General features: G+C 39.4%; 1 protein-coding gene across 1 annotated transcript in view; it reads right to left on the bottom strand.

Moving 5' to 3' along the window:
* ABCB5 (ATP binding cassette subfamily B member 5) overlaps positions 1 to 18843 on the bottom strand; it is a 121854-nt gene that overhangs the window by 17467 nt on the left and 85544 nt on the right. The window contains exons 21-23 of the mRNA XM_039472840.2: positions 16874 to 16974; positions 15558 to 15698; positions 1736 to 1892 (exon numbers count right to left, since the gene is read on the bottom strand). Of these exons, the coding sequence (XP_039328774.2) occupies positions 1736 to 1892; positions 15558 to 15698; positions 16874 to 16974 (399 nt within the window). The remainder of the gene's footprint in view (positions 1 to 1735; positions 1893 to 15557; positions 15699 to 16873; positions 16975 to 18843) is intronic.

The following is an 18843-nucleotide window of genomic DNA, read 5'->3' as shown; positions in this document are numbered from 1 at the left end:
TATAGTGGATGGTCCATACGCCTATCACCCAGCTTCACTTTCAATATTTGCCAATTTCATTTGATTGACCAGGTTTTTTTTTTATTATTATTTTTATTGTTTTAAGACAGCTTCTCACTCTATTGCCCAGGCTGGAGTACAGTGGTGAGATCTTGGCTCACTGCAACCTCCACCTCCCAGGTTCAAGTGATTCTCCTGCCTCAGCTTCCCAAGTAGCTGGGATTATAGGCTTATGCCACCACACCCAACCAAGTTTTGTATTTTTAGTAGAGACGAGATTTCATCATGTTAACCAGGCTGATCTTGAACTCCTGACCTCACGTGATTCACCCACCTTGCCCTCCCAAAGTCCTGGCATAAGCCATTGTGCCCAGCCCCGATCTTAATTTTTAAAAACATAGAGAGTGATATTCAGAAACATTTACATATTAAATAAAATAAAAATTAAATACATAAATTTTATAGTCTTTATAACAAACACTTCCATAGTCTATGCATGCCTATAGTTCTATAAGGACATAGATCAGTGAGATACTCAGTTCCTCTATTATAATCTGCAGAATGAAATAAGAGTAGCAATACTGTTATACATATAAATCTTAAAATTAAAAAGATAGCTTCTTACACCTTTTACTTTCCAAAAGACATTTAAAAAATCTTATTTTGACTGTGACATATCTTTGAAGCATTCTGTTTTGAGAATTTCCAGATCTTTTCATTTCTGTCACTAACAAGCATTCTTTTTAATAATTGTGTAGCTCTAGTAATGCTGTTTTATTTTAAACTGTCATACATATGAATCTACTATGAAAATTCTAGAGGGAAATAATTATAAATTTAAAAATTTATATACCTAATGACTATTTTTTATTTTAAAAATTAAAATGTATAGAAAGATTCTAAAATTGAATATATATTTAATGTATAAGGCTATTATTGAGAGACTTATTTTGAAATTAAATAGCTTATCTATTATTTCTCTTTTAATATGCACAGTTTTTTAGAGTTTGAGGCTAAATTTGTTTGTGTTTGTCAATTTAATAGGTATACTTTCCTTTTTTCCCTCTTTATGTTTGTAAATATAGTTCCCGTGAAAAACAGTGTCTGAAGTAGCAGAACATTATTTACTTTGTGTATGTTATCAGAGAAAAAAAAAAAAAACCTTAATACGAATCTTCACCCAAGATCAAAACTTTTGCTGTCTAAATAAAATTCAGTATAAGAATCAACCTTTTTTTCAAGAACATTCTCGTAGCATCAGACATACAAATTAAAAGCATATATTTTAAAATATGAAATATAAATTGTAGTAGAAGTAAAAATTTGATTAAGACAAGACACCTTTTCCCCATTTTGTAGCCATAAAATTATTTTATACAAACTTTTAACTCTCTATGTTACTATGACATTATCTTTTGCAGAGTTTTCCAAAGAATGCCTTCATTTAAGAAGTAGACATTTATTTTTTATTTTTAAATTTATATTTCATTTTATTTTTTCAACTTTTATTTTAGATTGATGGGGTACATGTGCAGGTTTGTTATCTGGATATATTGCATAAAGCTGAGGTTTGGGGTAAGAATGATCCTGTCACACAGATACTGGGCATAGTACCCAATAGTTAGTTTTTCAGCCCTTGCTCCCATTCCTCGTTCCCTCCCTCCCATCTTTAGTGGTCCCCAGTTCCTACTGTTGCCATCTTTATTTGGGCATTTAAGATCACCATTGTGCTTACTGGCTTTTTCCCTTCTTGACTGTGGCTGTCTATAGTGGGTTTCTTTTCCAACAAGGCAAACAGATGTGCAGCCCCGGATTTGGCTTTGGAATATTCAGGAGCCCAAACGAGTGTTTCTCCGATGGCCATAGCTCCATATGCAATTGCAGTGAAAACTCTATTAAAAGATAAAGCATTTGAATCTTAGGTCCATCGATCCGTTGTAAAACAGTAGAACTCTAAGTGTAAAGAATAAAGCAGGCACAGGAATATAATCTTTTGATGTAGATCGTACCCCTAATGCTGAAGGCCCAACAACAGTTATCTCTTTAAAAATTTTCTACCACGTGGTAATCATTCCTTGCTCTGTACACCAACATGACCTTTGGAGCTTGGGTAATCTTAAAAATGTCTCTTCCAATTAGAGCCATAGATCAAAGGTCCCAACTAGTGTATATAAAACTTCTTAGCCATCTTGATATGAGGCTTGCTTGCTTGGAGATTTGACAGAATTCAACTGACAATAGGAAGAATGAATCTCCAGTAGTGAGATTGGAATTTACATAGTAGATATGATTTTCCTTTGTCTGTTTTGCATATAATGTAGTTAGGACAGATAACTGAAGCAAAATGACTGGTTATCTGGCTGATATGCTACAGATTTAGACAGCAAATCATGGGGATCATGTTTTCCTCAGGTTCCCACAGCAAAATCTGACTAAAATGACTGAAAGAAGAACTTTAATCTTTTAGGTTTGTTATTGATTTTGATCTCAGTTTCAAAACATGTTAATTATAAAATGATAAGTATGCAAACGATGTTTGGAAGCACACAGAATACTCACTTGATGGTGGCATAGTTCCTGACCATGGTTAAATACTGTCCTCCCATTTTCTATTTCATTTTGGATATGAAAACACTGTACTAAAATGCAAAACAATGAACCTTAGTAACGAAGCTAAAGGCACAATTAGGCTGAAACTGGACCAGTGTTACTGGCAGTATTTAAACATTAGGCAGTAAAAGGACATCACAGAACCCAGTTGCTTGTTTGCCATGGTGGATAAGAGCAAAGTAAACACGTCTGGGCTCGTTGTGAATTTCTTCCTCCATGGTGCCTACCAAAGGGTAGGTGTAGATGCAATCTCTTCAGTGACAAAGACCTCAGATCCTGAATCTTGTTGGCTTTACCAAGATCAAACACAGTATAAAATATAAAAAGAAAAATAACACTGGCCGGGCGCGGTGGCTCAAGCCTGTAATCCCAGCACTTTGGGAGGCCGAGGTGGGTGGATCACAAGGTCAAGAGATCGAGACCATCCTGGTCAACATGGTGAAACCCCGTCTCTACTAAAAATACAAAAAAATTAGCTGGGCGTGGTGGCGTGTGCCTGTAATCCCAGCTACTCAGGAGGCTGAGGCAGGAGAATTGCCTGAACCCAGGAGGCGGAGGTTGCCGTGAGCCGAGATCGCGCCATTGCACTCCAGCCTGGGCAACAAGAGCGAAACTCCGTCTCAAAAAAAAAAAAAAAAAAAAAAAAAAGAAAAATAACACTAAAATAATTGTAGTCACTTGGTTCTGTGATGTCAAGGCATTTTTAGTACTGATATTTACAGAATATGTTTAAAGCTCAAATTGCCATTTAAATTATTTGATACCCAGCTATGAACATCAGAAGTGGTTACTCAATTTAGGTAATCCAATCTGAAGGTTTTTTTTGTTTTTGTTTGTTTTAAATGTGGTTTTAATGCAAAGAAAAGTCAGACTTAAGCCTCAGTCTGATCCAAGAGTCACCAGGTGAGCTGGGAAGGTAACTGGATTATGAGTGAGGAGACCTGGATTCTAGCCCCACAGGGGTAGAGGCTTCTCTGAAATCAACAACTGAGAAAATAACTTCTTCCCATGATTTGAGATATGCCAAAATCTCTATCTGTCTTAACATTTCTGCTATAAAAGCAATGGTAAGCATTAGGGAGAAGGGCCTTCAATTTAGAACTTATATTTGTGGGTGGTAAATGGTCCAAAGGATGGAGAAGAGCAGAGGAAAAAAAGGTTCAGCAGAGAACAGAGAGTACCAGACTCTGTACTGAGTGAGTGCTGAGAGGAAGGTGAGTGGAGCAGGGGCTGTTGTTGATGAGGGTTAGTTGAAGACCCTGGAGGGGAAGTGTGGACTTTGAGGTGATGGACTATCTGGGGTTGAGTAAGGGACACTAATCTCCACCTCCCAGGTTCAAGCAATTCTCCTGTCTCCACCTCTCAAGCCGCTGGGATTACAGGCACACACCACCATGACCAGCTAATTTTTGTATTTTTACTAGAGACTGGGTTTCACTATGTTGGCCAGGCTGATCTGCAGCTCCTGACCTTGTGATCCACCCTCCTTGGCCTCCCAGAGTGCTCGGATGACAGGTGTGAGCCACGGCAGCCGGCCCAGGGACTATCATCTTCTTTGCGCTTTTTCTCCAGGTGGATTCTGTATAAAGGTAGGCCAAGGCCCACACGTGGAAAAAACTGGTCTGCTACAGAATTTGTCCTGACCTAATCAGACCCAATTAGCTAGGGTGAGCGAAACTGAAATTAATTTTCACTCAGCGAGTATTGATTGTAGAACAATCGGTGCTGTAACTCCATAACACAGTTAATCCAGGTCCTTCAAATCTGGTTTAAATTCCTGGAGGCATTTGAACTGAACGCCTAACTCAGAGACATGTACAGGCCAACCTCTCATGCCACTGTTTGTCTTGAGGAGCTTCATCCATTTGGGATATATAAAGAGGAACAATTTTCTATTATGACAAATGTTTTAAAGTTACTAATAGTATATTTATAAAAATAATAATATACCATGATTTGTCAGAGATCTCCTTCATGCCTACAAATAAGAGAAGAAGCTGGGCACAGTGGCTCATGCCTGTAATCTTAGCACTTTGGGAGGCCAAGTTGGGTGGATCACTTGAGGTCCGATGTTTGAGACCAGCCTGGCCAATGTGGCAAAACCCCATCTCTACCAAAAATACAAAAAATTAGATGGTCATGGTGGTGTGCACCTGCAGTCCCAGCTACCCAGGAAGCTGAGGTGGGAAAATTGCTTGAACCCGGGAGGAGGAGGTTGCAGTGAGCCGAGATCGTGCCACTTCACCCCAGCCAGGGCGACAGAGCGAGAGTCTGTTTCCATAAAAACTAACTAAATAAATAAATAAGGAAAAAACAATAATAAATACATAAGACAAGAAATGTTCCACAGTTCAGAAATGAATTTCACATTGAACTACATCTTAAAGCATAAATATGTAAACTAGGAATATAATAGACCTGAAATTTAACTTCTCTAAATTTATGAATTGTCCATGGAAGAAGAAATCTTACCTACAGTTTATCCTTAAATGACACTGAATTTACAGCAAAAATCTGTGGGTTGGCCAGGGGTGAAGTGAGGAAGATACTGAGCAGGAAGAGGTCTGGAAGGAGTAGCTCAGCATATTTAGGTGTTGGGCCACTTCCTCCCTAGTTTTATGGGTTCTCCATGAGTTCATGGACCATTTTCACTGCATTCTCGCTACATTATCTTTTCAAGCATGTCTGAGCAGTAACAAAATTCCTTCACCCATCTTTGCTGTTGAGATAAAATTGGAATTTAAGAAAGGTCCTTTGGCTAGGAATAATACAAAACTGCATAGACGTGACTCACCCCAATCTTCACACAAGTGATCCAAACGGGAAAACCTTGCATAGTTACTGGTTCAGATTGATCTGTCTCCCCTGAACCCTGCTCTCATATTTAGTGCTTTGTAGACCTTTGGTAACTTGCCCTAAGAGGAAATCCAAAGCCAGACTCCTAGGGATCACATCTAAACTTCACCATTTACTTAATAGCTATATGACCTTGGAAATGTTACTTAACTTTGTATTTGTTTCATCAGTGGCAAACAGGAGCTAACAAGAATATCTGTATCTTATATGGTTATTGTGATAAGTAAATGCATAAATAATATACAATGCTTAGTACGGTATCTGGAACATAATATGTGCTCAATAAATGGAAGTTGTTATTATACCTGTCATAGAACTGAAAGTTAATGAAACAATTTCTGTTAGAAAATAAACTCTAGACCAGGTGCTGTGGCTCATGCCTGTAATCCCAGCACTTGGGAAAGCCAAGGTGGGAGGATCACAAGGTCAGGAGATTGAGACCATCCTGGTCAACATGATGAAGCCCCATCTCTCCTAAAATACAAAAAATTAGCTAGGCATGGTGGCACAGGCCTGTAGTCCCAGCTACTTGGGAGGCTGAGGCAGGGAGGGGAAATGCTTGAACCAAGGAGGTGGAGGTTGCAGTGACCTGAGATCGCATCACTGCACTCCAGCCTGGTGACAGAGCAAGACTCCATCTCAAAAACAACAACCACCACCAAAAAAAAAAAAAGAAAGAAAAGAAAAGAAAGAAAATAAGCTCTCACGTTTTTGTAGAAATAGATTAGCACGACAGGTCAGATCACAACTTTCCAAGTCCTTACTCGGTGTAAGTTTCTTTCTTTGATTAAAAGGCAGAGTTATCTTTCCCCATAGCGGTAGTCATTAAAATTATTACCACGCTCATCTGTATATCATCCATATACCACCCAGAGAACTCTTCCCACCCTAAATCCTTTTCTCAACACAGGGGAGAGAGAAAAGAAGCAACTAACATTTATTTGGTGCTTTGGATCTTACGGAATGTTTTCATACACAAGATACTATCTAATCACCTAGGAGATAAGTAGAATGGAAAGTTACCATTCAGTGAATGAGGAGACTCCAGCTCTGGAAAATTATGCAATTTGCCTAGAAGCACATGAAACTGTAGGGTTGGAACGTGAGCTGCCTTCCTCTTTGTCTTTTCTCCTACATGGTCTTCCTTGCAGTGGAAAGCTGGCTGGAATGGTCTTTTCCTACATGTTGGGGTTTGCTTCCACTTGTTTCCCATCTTGGAATCTTCACAGGGCCCTAGATATCAACTGTCCTTTGATTTCTCTCCTTTAGGTCCCTTCATTTAGCCTTCTTTTGTTGTCCTTGTCTGATAATCTCTGAGGAGGAGCCAGGAGGGAGCTGGGTAGTTGCCATGGCAGCCAAAATGGAAAGGAGCCTTTCCTGTTTTCTTCGTTTTGTCTAACCAGTGTTGCTTTCCTAATCATAACAGTGACACTCACCGTTCTTTCCTAGTTGCCCAGCCTCTTAGGGCAAAGATGATGGTACAGGCCTAGCTCTCTTCTGTGCATCCTTTAGTATTTCAAGGTATCGACCAACTATTAATATCCATTGAAAACCCATCTATGTTGCTCTTTTGGTCAATAACCACATTTAATGTTGGAAATGCAATATGGTTTCTTGTCAAGGACGGCATTTGGTTTTTAAGAGAACGAGGACACACGCCCATAAGCTGCCTGGTTCTCCTTCTCAGGCAGTGTTCAAAGCTGTGGCTTTCATTATTACTGTATTGAAGGCTGTCATGTCTTGATTCTTTCTTACCTATATGCTCTGCTTAGCTTCTTGATAATATGGATAGAAAATATGGAAGAAACTCACAGAGACAGAGAAAGCTTTGCAGTAGGGAAAAGGAAGGTTACAGAAACCTCCCCTGGGCAGGAACGGTTCTTGGTCTGTATTGCAAAAGGCAAGTCAGCTGGAAACTAGCCTAAAGGAACTAACACAAAGAGATAGGAGAAAATAAACTTATTTTGTACTTCTACATCTGCACATTTATAGTGAAATGACAAATAGAATGTGTTACCAGGAATAACAAAGGGAGAGGTGAGTGTTTTATTATACACATGTGCATGAGAACCTAAATGAGATTTTCTTCTCTTTTCTTTGTTTTCTTTTTCTTTTCTTTTCTTTTTTTTTGATGGAGTCTCACTCTGTCACCTTAGCCTCCCAAGTAGCTGGGACTACAGGTGCATGCCATCAAGCCCAGCTAATTTTTATATTTTTGGTAGAGAATTGACATGAAATTTCACCATGTTGACCAGGACGGTCTTGATCTCTTGACCTTGTGATCTGCCAGCCTTGGCCTCTCAAAGTGCTGGGATTACAGGCTTGAGCCACTATGCCCACCAACAAGAGATTTTCTAAATGCCCCATGCCTTGTCTGTAAGGCAGCAGAATGAAAATGTTATCACCTTATTTCAAATGCTCATTTCAGAGAATCTTCTACAATAATAGAAATAGACAGCTTCTACCATAAGACATGCATGTTGTCTTTTCTTCTTTTCGAGGCTTTTTCCTCTAAAAAGCCTTGCTGATAAACTAATATTATGAGCACATTAAAGGATTTTGCTATTAAAACTCCCTTTGTGTATCTCCCTTTCTGAGGCACAGTATCATTTTTGAAAGAGACAGATAACCCATTTTTATAGTTATAAATCATGCCTTGGAGTAATCTGGGATGTTTGACAAAATGCAGATTTTGCATCATACTAGATTAACAAATCAGATTTTGCAGGATGAATTTGAGGTATCTACAGTTTTTTGTTTTGTTTTGTTTTGTGCCAGAGTCTCACTCTGTTACTCAGGCTGGAGTGCAGTGGCACCATCTAGGCTCATTGCAACCTCCGCCTCCCGGGTTCAAGCAATTCCCTGCCTCAACCTCCTGAGTAGCTGGATTTACAGGCACCTGCCACCATGCCCAGCTAATTTTTGTATTTTTAGTAGAAACAGGATTTAACCATCTTGGCCAAGCTGGTCTTGAACTACTAACCTCATGATCTACCCGCCTTGGCCTCCCAAAGTGCTGGGATTACAGGTGTGAGCCACCATGCACAGCCAGTATCTACAGTTTTAACCAGCTCCAAGATTGATAAGTTGGCAAACTATTGGTTTAGAGAATTGTGCAAAGTGCTTTATAACTGAGGAGAATTTTAGTAGGAGGGAGTTTTCTTTGTAAGCTTCTTTGATTTAGTTCGTTGATGAGACTGAATGCTGTCTGTCATCCTAGATTGTGAAAGGTACAAAGTCTTCTAAGCCAGATATAATTTAGTTTATCTAAAGGGACCTTGTGACACATTCATGGTAGTTGGGGTCATGTTTGGTCTCTAGGACTAAATCCTCTTTGGTGTTGAAGACAAATCTCACCTATTGACATTATGCATAGTGCTGTGTTGCTCTTTTGGCCAATAAACACATTTAATACTGGAACAGAATTCCTAGAGAATCTCTCATTTGTCCATACTCCAAAAGTATGGGTACCCTTACTCTGTCTGTATTCTGGTTGAATGGAACTCAAAAAGGGAGGCTGGGTGTGGTGGCTCACACCTGTAATCCCAGCACTTTAGGAGGCCAAGGCAAGTGGGTCACTTCAGGTTTGGAGTTTGAAACCAGCCTGGCCAACATGGTGAAACCCAGTTTTCACCAAAACATACAAAAATTAGCTGGCATGGTGGCATGTGCCTGCAGTCCCAACTACTTGGGAGGCTGAGGTGGGAGAATTGCTTGAACCCAGAAAGCGGAGGTTGCAGTGAGCTGAGATGATGCCACTGCACTCTAGCCTGGGCAACACAGTGAGAATCCATCTCAAAATAAAATAAAATAAAATAAAATAAAGCGATACCAGTGGAGCTCCCTGTTTCTTCCTTCCCCTGGGGCACGGGAAACACCAAGGTGGTACTATTCTTTAATTATTAGTCTTATGTTAATGGTCCTTCATATGTTCTGATAGTTAAAATGCTTATGTAGCTAGAAGAGGCCCCCTTTTAATGAATTTGACTAAAAGGAATTCAGGAACCATGGTACACCAGCTCAGGGAAGGAATTTTGTTTTGGGGCCTTTTCATTCTCATATGTTAGGGCTATAAAATAACACTAAGAAGGTCACCTGTTCCATATATATGTGAGGAATCAGCCCAACTTTGAATTTTCAAATGTTTGAAAAACTAAGCAAGAATTATTATTATTATTATTTGCTTGTGTTGCCAGACTGGAGTGCAATGGTGTGATCTTGGCTCACTGTAACCTCTGCCTCTTGGGTTCAGTTGATTCACCTGCCTCAGCCTCTCAAGTAGCTGGGATTACAGGCTTGTGCCACCACACCGAGCTAATTCTTTGTATTTTTAGTAGAGACGGGGTTTCACTATGTTGCCCAGGCTGGTCTCGAACTCCTGACCTCAGCTTCCCAAAGTGCTGGGGTTACAGGTGTGAGCCACCATGCCCGGTCAAGAATTATGTAAAAAATAATTTTACAGAAATATTCTATGAATGTTTGGCTGCATAATTAATAATAATAATAATATTGAGTAAGCAAGACCTCTAGTGTCTGAAACCATGAACTTGAATCTGTGCTCTGCTATTTACTGATTATGTAACTTTGATCAAGTTAGGTAACCTCTTTGAGTCTTCATTTTTCTTATCTGTAAAATGGGAATCATAGTATTTCACAGGGTAGTTTAGAGGATAAAGCAGATAATACATGACAAATCCTTAAAAGATTCAATCAAGGTTTGCTGTTACAGCAATTTTCATAAGTAATGGAATGGTTGGCAGTCTTGGGAAGCCCCTTAAAGGAAACATCCTGACTAGTGTCATTTTCAGGGATGAAAGTGACTGCCATAAATTTGAAATTGTATCATTCTTCAACTGAGAATTTTTTTGCTTAGTTTTAATCTAAACAAATCTCAGTAGTTAGAGGGAAATTCTCAGTTCGACACATCATATTTTATATTAGCCCTGGACTTAGATCCAGTCCTCTTGCCAAAGCACCTGGTATTAGACATATGAGTGTAGAAAAGAAGAAAATTAGAAAAATTTGTGAAAAACAGACTCCTGTTTTCAAAATGTGAAGGTGACTCAGGAGACACATTCCCAGAAATGACTGGACTGCCTACTTATGTACCATTCCAAATCTCCCCCTTAATTTTGATTCAGTCATTCATTCAATAAATATTTATTGTGTGTCTATTATGTGTCACCCACTTGTTTTGGGCTTTTGGGAAACATCAGTGAACAAGATAGGTTACAGCCTGCCCTCAGTCTATGCCCTCATAAATATGGAAATGCAAAATATAATTTCATAGAATCGTAAGTGTTATAAACAAAACAAGGTAATGATAAAGAGAGTGATGAGGAGGGAGGGATTGGGGAACTACTTTGGACCATTATTGAAAGTCCCCTGGAAGAGTGGACTTAGGAGGGGAAGCCTGGATGGTAAGAAAGAGGTCGCCTAGTAAAGCCCTGGGGAATGATTGTTCCAGGCAGAGAGAATGGCAAGCGTGAAGACTCTGCAATGGGGAGGTCCAGGGAAAGACATGGCAAGTGTGGGGCTGACAGGTAGTTCACATGGGAGACAGAGGTGGATGAAATTGGAAAGGAACTCAACAGCCCCATCATGAAGGTCTTTCAGGTCATGGTAAGGACTTTGGCTTTATTTGAATTTCAGTGGGAAGTCCTTGCAGAATTTTAATAAAATGATGCTATTAGATCTGTGCTTTATAAGGTCAATCTGGCTGCAGTGTGATGAATGGATTATAGAGAAGCAAGAGCAGACCACAAGGACATTGGTGAGAAGGTTGCTGCAGTGGTCCAGGCAAGACAGGGAGGGGCTTGGATGAGGGTGGAGAGGATGAGAAGAATTTTGGAATTAGAGTCATTAGGAATCAGTGATTTTTGCGGTGGACAATGGCAGGAGAAGCAACAAGGATGACTCCAACATTTTTGGGCTGAGCAACTGTGTGGATAGTGGTTGGTACTTTTTTTTTTTTTGAGACAGAGTTTTGCTCTTGTTACCCAGGCTGGAGTGCAATGGCGCAATCTCAGCTCACTGCAACCTCCGCCTCCTGGGTTCAGGCAATTCTCCTGCCTCAGCCTCCTGAGTAGCTGGGATTACAGGCACGCGCCACCACGCCCAGCTAATTTTTTGTATTTTCAGTAGAGACAGGGTTTCACCATGTTGACCAGGATGGTCTCAATCTCTTGACCTCGTGATCCGCCTGCCTCGGCCTCCCAAAGTGCTGGGATTACAGACTTGAGCCACCGCGCCCGGCTGTGGTTGATACTTTTAACTAAGATGGGAAAGTTTTGGGGAAGAGAACCTTTCGGGAGAAAAATCTTAAATTCTGTTTTGATCACACTGAAATAGTCATCCAAGTGGAGGTGTCTTGTAGGTAGCTGGATAAGGGTCTTGTGCTCAGGGCAGGGTCAGAGTTGGAAATATACAGAAGGAAGTTATCAGGACACAGGTGGTATTTAAAACTGACAGATTGGATGAGGTCACCAATGAAAGGGTATAGATGAAAGGTTCTGAGAGCTCTAAAGCCCTCCAACACAGAGAGGCGTGGCTGAAAAACAGGATCCAGTAAAGAAAGTGGAGGAGGAGGGGCCAAGGACAAAGGAGAAAAGCTTAGAGAAGCCTGGAGAAGAAAATGTTTCAGGAAAGAGATGTCAAACGCTACTGAGAGGCCACATTAGAGGAGAACTGAGAACTGTGGGGGCTGAGTGTGGACCGGTGAGAATGGGGGTCAGTGTGACCCTGAGAACCAGTCTTTCTCATGGAGTGGTGAGAACTAAGCTTGACCGGAGTGAATTTAGGAGAGATTGGAGATAGAAGCAGTGTAGAGACCAAGAATAGGGAACCCTTCAGAATTTGCTTTGCTCCAAAGGAGAGCAGAGACATTGAAAATAGGTAGAAGGGGGCTTATGGTCCTGGGAGACATTTCTTTTTCTTTTTCTTTTTTTTTTTTTTTTATGGGTGTGATTACAAAGCAAAGAAAGAGGAGTGACAGAGAAATTGATGAAAACAGATGAAATTTCTTCTGTGAGAATTTAGAAAATCATCAAACATCCTACATTAGTATGAATATGTTTAATTGGCTTGCTTTCTACTACCACTCAAAACTACTTATACAGAAGGAACAGGGTCCTGGGGATTTAAGAAGGCTGCAGAAAGTTTAGAGCAACATGAGGAAAACATGTTTTGAGTTTCAAACTATTGGCTTACAAACAAACTTCTGGAATACAACCAACTTTCAAGCTTGGGAATGCTTAGATTATGTTAGAACAAAGGGAAAACTGGCTAACGGGCTGGGGAGCTGAATAATTTATGTGATTTCAGGTTTTGTTTCTTGTTAATCTATCTGACTAAGTAATTAGTCTTATGTAATCAGAATGAAGCCCAAGGCTAAATATAGTTGTGGTTTATAAGTTCACACAGGCAATAGTGTACACTATTTTAGTGGCTAGGAAAACATAGGACAGGGAACTAGCAATTTCTGTTGAAATTTTATTTTAATTTTTTGAGGCAGAGTCTCACTCTGTCATCCAGGCTGGTGTGCAGTGGTGTGATCTCATCTCATTGCCACCTCTGCCTCCTGGGGTCAAGTGATTCTCGTGCCTCAGCCTTCCAAGTAGCTGGGATTAGCCATGCCAACACACATGGCTAATTTTTGTATCTTTTTACTACAGACAGTGTTTCACAGGTTGCCCAAGGTGGTGTTGAACTCCTGGCCTTCAGTGATCCACTTGCCTCAGCCTCCCAAAGTGCTGGGATTACAGGCATAAGCCACCATATCTGGGCCTTCTGTTGAAATTTTAAATACAGATATTCTATTTCCATATTCCATTTTGTAAGGAAATCTGCTTTCAGGAAACTTCTAAGTGGCTTTGGTATCAGGCAAGATTTAAGAATACTGGGTTGGTGAACTGTGGACTGTTTTCTTATCAGTGCCTAACAAAGAAACTTCCTGGGACTTTACTTAATGCTTAATAAATAAATCAATACATTTTCATGTGAATAGAAACTAAAAATTATTCCAAGTTATTCTGAAATTACTCAGCTTTAAATGACTTTCGGCTATTTCCTTATACTGAATCGATACTGAAAATACAAATATGCCAACAATAAGGATATTGAAAGGAACGTCCTGAGACTTGGGAAACGAAACCCAGAGAAGTGCCCCCCGTGTGTTCTGCCACATGGCAGCATCCTTGGAACAGGTGTAATCTCTCAGTTCATTATTGTGAAGAGGCTGATACTTGCTTGGATGTGCATTTTTTGGTGGGCTTGTTAAAAATAACGTGTAATTTTTTTGAGTCAAGTATTGTATGGATTTCTCTAGTTTTAAATGTTTAGCAATGACATTTATGATACAGATTCGCCACATTTTAGGCTTTCAGCTGAGAATTTATACTCAGAATCTCGCTCTGTTGCCCAGGCTGGAGTGCAGTGGCATGATCTTGGCTCACTGCAACCTCTGCCTCCTGGGTTCAAGCAATTCTCCTGTCTCAGCCTCCTAAGTAGCTGGGACTACAGGCGCCTGCCACCATGACTGGCTAATTTTTGTATTTTCAGTAGAGACGGGGTTTCGCCACATTGGTCAGGCTGATCTCGAACTCCTAACCTCAGGTGATCTGCCCACCCAGGCCTTCCAAAGTGCTGGTGTAAGCCACCGCGCCCGGCCCAAAGTTAATTTTTCTAATTTATAAAGCAAATTCATAATTATGTGACCAGAATTTTAAAACAGAAGCTCCAACCTAATGCTTTGGGAAGAAGCAGACTCATTGGGACAGCGCATTCAGTTCCAAATGCAGCATTTTTGAAGGGAAACACTCACTTACATGTGTTTCTTGTGGAATATTTGCTTAGCAAAGAATTCAGCTTCACTGATTTACAGTCATACTTTATAAACCCATCTCCACACTGAGAGTTTCATAATGTATCACAAATTCCCTAAGGAATGGATGATAAAAAGGCATATTTTGCCTCTACATTCCCATGTTCTAGTAAGCTGAAGCAGACAGCAATTCATTTTGGAATTTAATTCAGATTTCATGTTTTATATCAGTATCAGTATTTTATCAGTTATGCTGTACTTTTTATAGAGACTAAATCACAAAAATGGTTAGCTTGATTTAATCATTTCACAATGTTAACATATATCAGAGCATTCCCACTGTACCCCATAAGTATATAATATGTACAATTATTGTCCATCAATTAAAAATAAAATTCATCCCATTTATCCTGATTTGATCATCAAACATTATATGCATATATCAAAATATCACATATACCCCTAAAATATGTACAACTATAGTGTATCAATACAAAACTTTAAAAAATTCCAACTTAAAAAAAAATTCAAGCATACCTTTTCCACATATGTAATTTAAATGGCAATTCACTATAATTAGACAACTTTTTTTTTTTTTTTTTTTTTTTGTGAGACGGAGTTTCTTTCTTATTACCCAGGCTGGAGTGCAATGGCACGATCTCGGCTCACCGCATCCTCCGCCTCCTGGGTTCAGGCAATTCTCCTGCCTCAGCCTCCTGAGTAGCTGGGATTACAGGCACGCGCCACCATGTCCAGCTAATTTTTTGTATTTTTTTTTTAGTAGAGACGGGGTTTCACCATGTTGACCAGGATGGTCTCGATCTCTTGACCTCGTGATCCACCCGCCTCAGCCTCCCAAAGTGCTAGGATTATAGGCTTGAGCCACCGCGCCCAGCTGACAACTTTTTGATAAATAAGTACGTGACCACTCTACAAGGTTTATATATTTGCAGGACTTATTAATTAATTTTGAGACAGAGTCTCACTTTGTTGCCCAGGCTGGAGTGCAGTGAAAAGATCTCAGCTCACACCAGCCTCCGTCTCCTCGGTTCAATCTATTCTCCAGCCTCAGCCTCAGCCGCAGCCTCCCGTGTATCTGGGATTACAGGTGCCTGCCACCATATCCGCCTAATTTTTGTAGATGGGGTTTCACTATGTTGGTCAGGCTGGTCTCGAACTCCCGACCTCAAGTGATCCACCCACCTTGGCCTCCCAAAGTGTTGGGGTTATAGGTGTGAGCCATCATGTCTGTACTCTTTCCACAACTTACATGAACATGCCCTCTGAGGTCATTCGTCCAGCTTGAATTAAATAGGCTCCAAATCGAAACCCTGCTGCATAGGCAAAATATATAAAGGCATGGCTGAATGCATAACAGCTTCCAATAATCTGTGCTTTCTTTGAGGTATTTCTGGAATGTACAAAATTTACCAAATAATGAGGTATGAATTACAGCAAGGTCAACTTCATAAATGTAGAGTAATAAATAGAGAGGACTTTGAAATGTTATAATTTAGTGGATAGGCATTTTTCATATGATTAAAGAGAAAGTGATTTTTTTTTACTACCAATAATTATTTGAGAAAAGACAGATAATACTATAATTCTTTTCTCTATGGTCATATACTTTCTAGTTCAGAGTAACAAATTTAACTTTATATACTGTTAAATGAATGGGCAAAGTCTATGAAAGGATGGCTAGTGTAAGCGTTAGAGAGCTAGTTTAGCAGTATTTTGAAAGATTTCCTAAATCTCCATTATAATCTTTCTTTAACAGAATAAATGGTTGCAGTTAAAGGGCAGTGCCAACAACAAGCTTGAATACAAAGCTGTCTTTCTGATAAAGTAATATAAAAAGCATCACTAAGTCAATGTGATAAAGAGGACTAGTTTAAATTAAAAGGAGTAAGTGCATTCATTATGTATATATTTATATTTAAAAGATAAACTATTTTAGGGGATTAATGTAAAGGGCTGAGCAATCTTTTCTCTTTTTTGAAACAGAGTCTTGCTCTATTGCCCATGCTGGAGTGCAATGGTGCTATCTCTGCTCACTGCAACCTCTGCTTCCCAGGTTCAAGTGAGTCTCCCACCTCAGTCTCCGGAGTAGCTGTGACTACAGGCCCGCCACCACACCCGGCTAATTTTTGTATTTTTAGTAGAGATGGGGTTTCACCATGTTGCCCAGACTGGTCTCTAACTGCTGACCTCAAGTGATCCGCCCACCTCAGTCTTCCAAAGTGCAGATATTGCAGGCGTGAGCCACTGCACCCGGCCTACAATTTTATTTTCTTTCTTGCATCTGTTATTTCATTAATATTCTTTTAGGAAAATAAGAAAAATGTGCCTACTTAGACAGTTAACAATAATGTGAGAGGACCTAAAATATTTCTTCCAATTGTGCTTGCCCTCAATTTCTCTTCTAGTTTCCTCTTGGTGAAGTCATAAGGGAAATTATGACATGGCCATTATCAGAATAGACTCAAGAGCAAATGAATTAACAGGCAAACCACTGGAGTAATTCAAGAGTACTGCCTTTACAGAACAAAATTAAATTTATGAAGTCAGTTATGAATGTACAATCACCTGTGTTGAGTCTGAAGCGTCTCTTCGTACATTTGCTCAAAGGCTTTTTCCCTTGTTAAGGACAATATAGTACGTATATTCTCCACAGCTTCAGTTGCTATCTTGTAAAATAGGATAATACAATATAGAAACAAAATTAGTAATGGTTAATCTTTTCCCGTTTGTGAATTCCAGTCACTTGCACTGGGGACATATTAAGTATATCAAATCAGTAAGTTTTCCTGACAAGTATTCTTAGCTTCCTTCATTCCCAGAAAATAAGATAGGAAAATGACAGTTCAGGATAATAAGCTTAAGGAAAATGTCTTATTGAGAAGATTAAGATTAAGTCCACTGATCTAAGTTTAGCCCCATTCAAGTTTTTACTGAATTTCAACTTAAACTTGTTACATAGATGGAAGAATAAAACGTTAGTGAGCATTATGTTCACATGCAAAGGAACTTCATACAAATTATGAAAAAATTCAAGTAAAAGATAGCAGAGGCCCAGCGCAGTGGCTCATGCTTGTAATCCCAGTACTTTGGGAGACCGAGGCAGGCAGATCACTTGAGGCTAGGAGTTCGAGACCAGCCTAGCCAACATGGGGAAACTCTGTCTCTACTAAAAATACAAAAATTAACCAGGCATGGTGGCATGCGCCTGTAATCCTAGCTACTCAGGAGACTGAAGCGCAAGAATCATTTGAATCTGGAAGGTGGAGTTTACAATGAGCTGAGATCACCCCACTGCACTCCAGCCAGGATAACAGAGTGAGACTCCTCTGTTTAAAAAAAAAAAAAAAAAAAGGCAGATATAAAGTAATCACATAATTATTTTATTTTAGTCAAAAAAATGAAAATAGTGACCTAAAAGGACTCAGGAACATTACTGAAAAGTAACATGGGATGTGGTTATAAAATTATTTATAAGATAAAACCATTTCTCGTATTGATGTTTGTGAATATAAAAAAGATATTTAATTCAAATGTGATTCATACTTCTCTACATTTATATAGTTTATAGAAAGATTGCATAATTACATGATATTCAAGATGGAAGAGAGTTTTGGCTTATACTGCTTTTTGGACGTGAGAACATGTGTTGGATTGAAAGAGAAACTTCCTGTTTCCACATTCTGTTTCCAGACTGGCAGAGTTGATTGTGAGATAGAGAAGACCCAGGTAGACACTTGGCCTTCTTTGAAAAAGCACTTGGGTTGCAGGAGGGAACTAGATTTCTGGACTGTGATGAGGACACCAGGATTCTGCTCCCAATTTTGATGTTGGGTTGTTTTAAATTCTCATTAATTTCAAAATGGACTCAAAGAAACCTCCATTTGTAACATTCCATAATATACTAAGAAAATGGATAAGAACACTGAAATCTTGTTTGAGGATAAGCAAAAGGAATGAACATAAAAAAAGTCTGTGACCGTTTTTCACAATTTAGAAAGCATGAATATTATTACAGACCCTTAGAAAACAGTCATTAAGAAAACTAAGCCATTCAGAGTCTTAAAAACTAAACATTTGATGATTTGTCCAAATCTACACATGCAACTGAAGAAGGACCGCTACATATTATTAGTCTACATTCTAAATGGATGTTTGGTAAATTGACTTATTTAGAGCCATAGGGAAATGCCTCCGATTGCCTGTTTGATTAGAGTTGCTGATTGTATAAGCTGAGATTACTCTAATGACAAACAAATGAAAAGTCAAAGGGCACATATACAATGAAAGCTCATGACATAAAAAATAAGATGAAAACATAATTAGGCCTCATTAATTTAGAAATTGTATAAATTGTTGCAATGTTATTATTATCATTATTATTTTTTGAGACGGAGGTTCGCTCTTGTTACCCAGGCTGGAGTGCAATGGCGCGATCTTGGCTCACCGCAACCTCCGCCTCCTGCGTTCAGGCAATTCTCCTGCCGCAGCCTCCCAAGTAGCTGGGATTACAGCCACACGCCACCATGCCCAGCTAA

This window comes from Saimiri boliviensis, chromosome 10 (assembly GCF_048565385.1).
Source record: "Saimiri boliviensis isolate mSaiBol1 chromosome 10, mSaiBol1.pri, whole genome shotgun sequence".
NCBI lineage: Eukaryota > Metazoa > Chordata > Mammalia > Primates > Cebidae > Saimiri > Saimiri boliviensis.
The sequence above is the reverse complement of the archived record's forward strand: the minus strand, read 5'-3'. Positions and strand labels throughout refer to the sequence as shown.